The sequence below is a fragment of the Streptopelia decaocto genome, assembly GCF_964273445.1.
Source record: "Streptopelia decaocto genome assembly, chromosome: 4".
Lineage (NCBI taxonomy): Eukaryota > Metazoa > Chordata > Aves > Columbiformes > Columbidae > Streptopelia > Streptopelia decaocto.
The window spans coordinates 72,237,315-72,245,859 of record NC_138658.1 but is presented as its reverse complement, the minus strand read 5'-3'; the positions used below and the strand labels follow the sequence as shown (position 1 = coordinate 72,245,859).

The 8,545-nt window shown below is 48.6% G+C and overlaps 1 protein-coding gene across 1 annotated transcript; it reads left to right on the top strand.

Moving 5' to 3' along the window:
* Positions 1–372: 372 nt before the first annotated feature.
* On the top strand, positions 373–7,701 carry CD8B (CD8 subunit beta). Its single transcript, XM_082051138.1, has 5 exons — positions 373–820; positions 3,562–3,912; positions 6,278–6,373; positions 7,042–7,131; positions 7,243–7,701. The coding sequence occupies exons 1-5, from the start codon at positions 535–537 to the stop codon at positions 7,281–7,283; spliced, it is 864 nt and encodes a 287-aa protein (XP_081907264.1). The 5' UTR covers positions 373–534; the 3' UTR covers positions 7,284–7,701.
* The last annotated feature ends 844 nt before the right edge of the window (positions 7,702–8,545 follow it).

Genomic DNA, 8,545 nt, shown 5'->3' with positions numbered 1-8,545 from the left:
CTTCAGATCCTAAACCCCAAGTGTTTCAAATCTCTCCTTCTCAAAGGCGTTTCAAAGCCACTCTGGTATTTTATCTATCATTTTGATATTTCTGGGTATGAGCTGTGCAGTGCTGCAGCTACCAAAGCACCGAGGTGGGGAGCAACAGCAGAATTTCCTTATTTTTGTGGTTTTTCAGCCACTAAATTTGTTTGAGGTTTCTTGCTCTTGGCTTCAAAGTGTTCTGTGATGCCTCATGCCTCTTCTTTATGGTGAGCTCGTTTGGAGTTCAGCATTTTCCAGGCCCGGAGAAGAACAACTCCTGCTAATGATTCTGCCAAAGAACCTAATCCCACAGCTCAAATTGCACCTTCTCCTTATTTTGAATGCATTTTGATTTCAACAGAGGAGAAAACAGCCAAAACTCATCCTTTTCTGCTTTTATTTTTCACGCCAAGCTCCTACGTTTCTGTATTTTTTAATTGCACGGAGCTAGATTAAAAGAAGGAAGAAAAGTGAGGTGATGAGATATGAAGAAGTCATTATTAAAGATCAATGAGTTTTGGGGGTTTAGTTCCTAAAGGGGATTTTGGAGGATCCGGTGTGGGGCTGCTACCCTGGTGCACACCTGGTTTGAGGGCTCGGAGCAGAAGAAGCTTCCGCGGCAGATGTTCTTTGGCAGCTGTTGGTGAGACATCTGCATGGAGACAGGGAAGAACCTCCTGGGGTGAAGCCGACCCCACCACCACACGTGGAAAGGGAGATCTGGACCAAAACCCCTCCATTGTTGATTCCATGGCCCAGCTTTGGCTCCATCTCTGCATCTGCTTCCAGATCCCAGGTAAGAGGGGCACGTCTCTTAAGGGTTGAGGGCAGCTAAAATCAGGTTGGAGCCTTTCCTCCAGCCTGCTCCAGCATGTGGGTTGTGTTGCATGGCATCTGTGTGAGGGAAACTTTAAATATACAGGCACAGGATAGATCTACAGGCTATGTCACCACATAATTTTGGACAACGCCAGTAATAACTTGATTCAGCTTTTGGCCAGCCCTGAAGTGGTCAGGCAGTTGGACCCGCTGATTGTATTAAGTCACTTCCAACTGAAATAGTCTATTCTTCTTCTCTTCCCTTTATAATGCAATATATAATGATGTGCATATATACATAAATATATATATATAAAATATATATATATACAGTGGCAGAGACCCCTCAGAGTTTGTTTTTGCTGCATCCTCTTACTGCAGATGGACTGGGGGAAGCTGCTGGTGGAGAAGTTAAAGTAGCACCTATCTCTGCTGCCTGTGTAACACAAAGGTGATAAACATCCATCAAATTTTCTTCTAAACCTACCCAAAGACTGAAAGTTTCCCAAAGGCCCCAGCTGGAATCAGTGTGCTATAAAACTGTGTTACCTTCTGCCTATTGCAGGCAGGTTGCAGGAGTTCTGGACCGAATATATGCAGTCGATGTTACGGCAAAGTGGCAAAATTACATTTACAGAACAAATTGTGCCATTGGTTCTTATGTAGAAAATTTTTGGAGTATGAAATACTTGTTGAATGTATATATTAGGGTGACAGCTCAAGTTTCGACCCCCAGATGTTGCCCAGCCTGGGTCCGCAGCCGCCCAGCATCCTCACTAGATGCTGTCAGGACTGCAGGGAGTTCTGTTTGCAGCACATGGTGGTGATCCAGCCATGGCGTAACACAGCCGATCTGGCGGCAAACAGCCTGATACAGTTTATCGATGCCTATATACAGGTAATAATATCCTACAGATTTATATGTTAGGGTCCCTGCTGAGAAAAACCCCAATAAATAAGAGTTTGCCCTACAAATACAAAGGGAACAGAGACTGTTTTTGAGCTGCTGCAAGCTGGTCTGGCCAAGCACGTGGAAACAAGGCCATCACACTCTGATTTCCCATGTCCTCCTGTGCAAATATACACCAGAAAAGGGAACAGGGACTTTTGGGGGGATGAAGGTGAAGCGGAGGTTGAGTTTTTCTGCTCCAGCTCCACCCCAACTGCAGCTCAACCTCTGGCTCAGAGCAGAGCTGAGCGTTTCCCAGGATCCCCTCTCATCCCTTCTGATTCACCTCCAACACCTTGAGCAAAAGGTTTCCATGGGGGGTTAACTTTCCAAAGCTAGCGGAGCCAGATCTCAGGACAGCCAAGAGGACCCTGAGGCCACCGGGTCCCACAACCGCACACATTTCATCCCCTAAAAAAAACATACAGGTGTTTGCCAGAGCAAAGTTTGGGAGGATTGCACTCCAAACCCTGAAAATGATGTTATTTTGGTAATAAGGAGACATTTACATTATCATAGAGCCAGAAGAAGCGGTGAAATGCTGCGGCTGCTGTGGAACACCTGGATTTCAGCGTTGCAATATTAGGTTGAAGGCTGCTTGTCACTGCAGGGTCCGGGCAGCGATGGGGTCATTGCTGTGGGACAGAGGAGGGTTCTGGATCTGTGTCAGTCCTCTGTCCCCACTGGGGACATGGGGGCCATGGGCCACGGGGATGGCTTCAGGTGTTCTCGTGGTCATGCAAACCCATTCCCACACCGCCGGTTTGCAGGGCTCCACAAGGCTGTTTGCAACAACCACCATCAGCAGCTTTGGGATTTTGAAGGAATACGGACATTTTAAGGTAAAAAAAAAAGCCCCCAAAAATGTATTTTGTTGAGTTGTTTGCATGGCTGTAAAAATGTCTGGGAAGCAGACGGGGGAAGCAAGAGCATCCTTATCTTCAAAGGGCTGTTTTTCACTTGATCTTGGAGTATCTGCCACTTTGTAGGAGTGTTTGCTGAACAGAAGGGATCACAAGTTACCTGTTGTCCTTTCCGCAAGGACACATCCTCGCTCGCACACAGACATTGTTCACATCTGCCCAGGCCGAACACAACTCAGATAATTTCCACAAAAGCTGCAAAGCCCAAACACGGCAATGCGATGTCAGACAGAAGCTTTCAACCCCACCGCTACCCCTCACTCCCTCTCATTCCCCAGGTCTCAAAATTCGTATAAAAATAATAGTCTGAAAACTAATATCAAAGTGGCTCATTTTGAGATGTTTTGAATGGTTTTTGGTCTTTTTCTGCATCTGAGATGTGATCTGAAGTTTATTGGTGTTGCTTCTGTTAGAACAAAAATCTGGCAAATAAGAGGCTCAAAAAAAATCTATTACAATAGAGGTGAAGCCTCTCCAAAACAATGAGAGAGCAGGAGAGGGACATCCATAAGCACAGGTGGGGATGCTCTTCCCTGCACATAGAACACCCTCAAAATCATCCCTCCATCCCTCTCCCTGACACTGAGCCTCCTCTCTAGATGTGCTTATAGGGCAAACTCTACCTCCATAACCGAGCTTGAGCAAAAAATAGTTGAGAAACCCAAAAAAAAGCCTCTTAGGGAATGTGGGACCATCCTGATAATGATGCTCCTGTTTCTCGCTCGTGTGATCCCCAGGTCTGTGACTAGTTGATGTGATTAAGCCCACAAAGAAAATCTGTACATAGCATGGAAGAAAAGTAATGAAAATAAAACAGTAACTGTGTATTACTGTCTTTTCTCTTAGGTTTCTGTGCAAATCTACTTTTATCCCAGACTCCTGGGCATATTTTGGCCCAAACTAACAATAAAACAGAAATCCGCTGTGAGCTGAAGAAGGAGCACACGGGGGTGTACTGGTACCGCTGGAGCCAGGAGAGGCAAAATTTTGAGTTCTTGGTGTTTTCCAACCCGTTGGGCAAAGCCACATATGGCACAAACATCAGCCAAGACAAATTTAGTGTCCAAGGGGCGAGTTCCCACAGCTCGTACAGCCTGCGCATCAGCCAGCTCCGTGCCTCGGACAACGGCACCTACTACTGCTCCATCTCCCAGTCCTCTCAACTCCTCCTGGGCAGTGGGACACATCTCGGTGTGGGTAAGCATCACCACCAGGGCTCCAAAATGTGTGATGAGGTCCCCTAGGTAAGGGGTCATGTGTGTTGGCGGACCCTTCTCAATTTTGAGATGTAATATTGGGGCCTTGGGGTTTTTGTGAAGGGGCCTATGAGACCAGATAAGTCAGAAAATCCAGAAAAAAAAAGCTATATTTTAGGTCAGCTGCTTGTGACAGTCCTTTTGCTACCAGCAGTTGCTTTGCTGCGATCATGCCCTGAGCACTGTGTTGGTCCTAGTGCTTTAGGATTTCTATGGGGAGGTGTTCAAGCTCTATATCACAGAATCACAGACTGGTTGGGGTTGGAAGGGACCTCTGGAGATCATCCAGTCCAACCCACCTGCTAAAGCAGGTTCACCAGAGCAGATCACACAGGAATGTGTCCAGGCGGTTTGAATGTCTCCAGAGAAGGAGACTCCACAGCCTCTCTGGGCAGCCTGTTCCAGGGCTCTGGCACCTCAAAAGAAAGATGTTTCTCCTCATATTCAGATGGAACCTCCTGTGGTTCAGTCTGTGCCCATTGCCCCTCATCCTATCATTGGGCACCACTGAAAGGAGTCTGGTCCATCCTCTTGACACCCACCCTTGAGATATTTATAAACATTGATGAGATCCCCTCTCAGCTTCACCAGGCTGAACAGACCCAGCTCTCTCAGTCTCTCCTCATAAGAAAGATGCTCCAGACTCCTCAGCATCTTTGCAGCCCTCTGCTGGACCCCCTCTAGTAATTCCTTGTCCTTCTTAAACTGGGAAGCCCAGAACTGGATGCAGAACTCCAGATGTGGCCTCACCAGGGCAGAGCAGAGGGGAAGGACAGCCTATGTTAGGGAGCCTGCCCTATGTTCTCCTCATCCCCCGTGGTACTTTGGATGAGAGGCTGGATGTCCTGCTCAGCTCCCGGGTCCTCTGCACCCCGGTTCTTCCCTCCCCTTCCTCCAAGTCACCAGAGCAGCAGCTTCCAGGCTGGAGGGCATCACCCCTCGCATTGCTGGGGTGGCTCTGGCCGCAGGTTTCAAGCCTGTCCTTCACATAAAGGGTTGAATTGCAATTTATTCCTCAAATCTCACAATCCACCATCACTGGGGAGCTCCAGCCAGAAATCAGAGCTGTCTGTGGGTGTCACTGGGGGGATGATGCTTTACAGACCCTGGGTCATACAGCAGCTCTTTTTTGCCCATTTTCCCTTGGACTACTGAGCAGGAGGTGGTGTAGAAAAGCTAATGTGTTTAAAGTAGGTTTCAGCCATTAGTTTGCAGGCTTTTAGAGAGAAAAATAACTTATTTAACCAACATGCAGCTACGGCTGCTGACTTTAAATCATCCCCATTGTCCCGATCTTTCTGTTGTTTGCTTTTTTTTTGTCCCAAATATGCCCTGCACCTTGAGCTGGCTGAGAATTTGGTTTTGGATTCTTGCCGGCTCGAAGAAAAACTGCTTGGAGATAAAGGGCAACTGTTTTTTATCAACTGGGCACATATCTTTGTGCAAAGCAAAGCATGAAAAACAGGGCTGAAAAGCAGAATGATCAAGGACACTCCAATTTAGAACTAAACATCAGCAGGTGCTCTGGGAGGACTCAGGCTTTGCTTGATATTTTCTTTTTTCCTTCAGTACACATGATAGCACAGATTGTCTTTAAGTTCCTTTTCTTTAAGTCTATTATAATGTAAGGTAGAAGTTGTCCAGATAAATCCCAAACACTTGATACCTCATATTTCCACGTAAAAGAACAGTAGTTTCCATAGGAATTTTAGTCCTGGATAAAAGCAGACAAAAGCAGTTTTGAGTCACCCAAAATTGTGAATAAGTGGAGTCTAAGCAGAGATACAGCTATTCAATTACATTACTGGGATATTTTCCTGACCAGTGTAAAACTAAATGCACTCCATTGTAATTCACAGAATAATAAATCCTCCCCTCATTTTATAAGGAAAAAAAAATCCAATTTTGAGCAAAGGTTAGAGCAATCTGAGTATGGAAAAGATCCAGAGAGCTCTTAAAACCTCCCAGTGCTACAGAAATCTTCTGCTACCCTTGAATTCATGCAACGCTGATGAGGTGGTACCTTGTAGTAAACGTAGCTCAAGGAAGCTTCCTTTCTCCCTTCTTAACCTTCTGCCTTTGTTTGTCTGGTACGTTGTTTCATTAAAGCTTTTACAAGCTCTTGGTAACTTCTGTGGCCACCAAGAGGTTCAGGTCCAGCTCCCAGACGCTTTAGGTGACCCCGTTCTTTGGGGGGGTCCCTGGATGAGGCTGATTTTAAAAGCCAAAATTTCCAGCCCTTCTTGCCTGCTATTTGGAACCTCCACTGAACTCAGTGCCATATTGACCATGCTCTTCTCCACCAGTTGATGTTTTGCCTCTTCCTCCGAAGACCACTGAGGCACCACTCTCCACAAAGCCTGTGCGAAGCGTAAACAAAAGCAAAGCTGTCAGCAAGAAAGGTACGGCACCGAGCTGGGTTGTGAAAGGGGTTTGCTGAGCTCCTGGGGTCTCCAAGGTTCAGCCGGAGTTTGTCCTGGGGTGGGGGCAACCAGAGCATGACCCTGCTGGGACAGGCATCTGGGCACACCTAGACCCACTGCTCTGGTTGGAGGTGATCTCAGCCTTCAGGAGCAGTCTGCTGGGATATGCAAGGATTTAGGGGCCAAGACATATTTCGTAGAATCATAGAATCACAGAATCATAGAACAGTTTGGGTTGGAAGGGACCTTCAAATCTCATCCAGTGCCACCCCTGCCATGAGCAGGGACATCTTCACCCATCTTCATCAGGTTGCTCAGAGCCCCATCCAGCCTGGCCTGGGATGTCTTCAGGGATGGGGCATCCACCCCCTCTCTGGGCAACCTGGGCCAGTGTTTCACCACTGTCAGTGTAAAATATTTCTTCCTCATCATGACTCATAGCTAAGTTCTCTGCAATGCCTTTGGGGTGCAATAGAACCTCCAAGGGATACCCCAGGGTCGTGGCCACATCCTCCACCCCTCCTGAGGACCTGCTATGCTTTTCTCTCCTCTCACCCCACACTTCATCCCTAAAAGCTGCCAGGACAGGATGATGCTGGGTGCTGAACTGGGTGAAGCTCCACACCATGTTCCCTCCTGCTCTCCAGGTGCCTGCAGCCCCCTGGTCTGGGTCCCCCTGGCCACCAGTGTCCTGGTCCTCCTGCTGAGCCTGGTCCCCACCGCGTACCGCCTCTACCGTAAGCATCCCACCAGCCCCAGGGGACGATGAGGGGCGTCAGGGACAGCCTGACAGAGGGATGGGGAGTTAAGAGAAGGTCCTGAGGCTGATAGACACCATCTCTCCCCAGGTTTGCGACGGAGATTGTGGCTTCGCATCCACAGGCAGTAAATCCCACCAGCTCCTCCTGCCTTGGGCATGCAGAGAGAAGCCACGTACCCTCCCCTGCACAGTGCTGAGCCCAGCCTGGATGTGACCCGGGAAGGATGTTACAGGGGGCAGGCAGACATTTCTTTCCTGTGATGGACCATAACTTTAACCTTTTTTCTTGACACGAAAGCTGGTAATTGGACTGGGCTGGATCCTGCACCACGTGGAGCATTTTTCAGAGGGTGCTGAGCAGGGTGAACACCACAGCTGGCTCTGCACAGGGGCTGGTGTACTGAGGGGGCTCAGATGGGCTGGAAAGATGCTCTGAGAGCTTCTTGGCTCTCCTCTCCACCCATGGGACATCACAAAGATGCTTTTCCTTTGCTTCTGCTGACACTGGTTGGTAAGACTTTGCTAACAAACCTTCTGCAAGCAACCAGCAGACAGCAGGGGTGGGTCACTGTATAGCTTGCCCTGTACAGGCACGTTCATTAGAAATAGTGAATATATTGCTCAGATGTTTGGCTCTGTAGGCTGGTGTTTCGCGTCTGCACTTGGTGCACAACATGGCTGAGTGGTGAGCGAGGAGCCACGGCTTCTGCCCAAGCAAGAGTTACAGCAGAAAAACAGCTCAGGGGGAGCAGGTCTGGGAGAGCATCTTCTCCCACAGGAGACTGAAAACATCCAGGAGTGGGAGAGGAAAGCCAGACAAAGCCATACACCCAAGGCCAAACACCTGGAGCAGCCTGAAGGCCAACAACACTGCTAAGAGCAAACAGAGGCGGCCGGGACCTGGCCCTGAGCCCGGCAGCTCAGCAGAGCTGTAGAGAATTGCCCTGAGCAATGTCTGTGTGTGCTGAGCCCCGAGCGATGCCAGGAGCAGGGTAGGTCTCCCCAGGGACGTTCATAGAATCATAGAAAAGTTTGGGTTGGAAGGGCCCCTCAAAGCTCATCCAGTGGCACCCCTGCCATGAGCAGGGACATCTTCACCAGCTCAGGTTGCTCAGAGCCCCGTCCAGCCTGGCCTGGGATGTCTCCAGGGATGGTTCATCCACCACCTCTCTGGGAAACTTGGGCCAGGGTTTCACCACCCTCCATGTCAAAAATCTCTTCCCCATGTGTGGCCTGAATCTCCCCTCTTTTAGTTTAAAACCATCATCCCTTGTCCTATGACAACAGGCCCTGCTAAAAAGTCTCTTCTCATTTTTCCCATCTGCCCCTTTTAAGCACTGAAAGGCCACAATAAGGTCTCCCCAGAGCCTTCTCTTCTCCAGCTGAACACC

Excerpts from the sequence above, each read along its gene's own strand:
- CD8B (XM_082051138.1), top strand. The coding sequence starts at position 535 with ATGAGTTTTGGGGGTTTAGTTCCTAAAGGGGATTTTGGAGGATCCGGT. Across the intron at positions 3,913-6,277 it reads TGGGACACATCTCGGTGTGG|TTGATGTTTTGCCTCTTCCT; the intron begins GTAAGCATCACC and ends CTTCTCCACCAG. Across the intron at positions 7,132-7,242 it reads CACCGCGTACCGCCTCTACC|GTTTGCGACGGAGATTGTGG; the intron begins GTAAGCATCCCA and ends ATCTCTCCCCAG.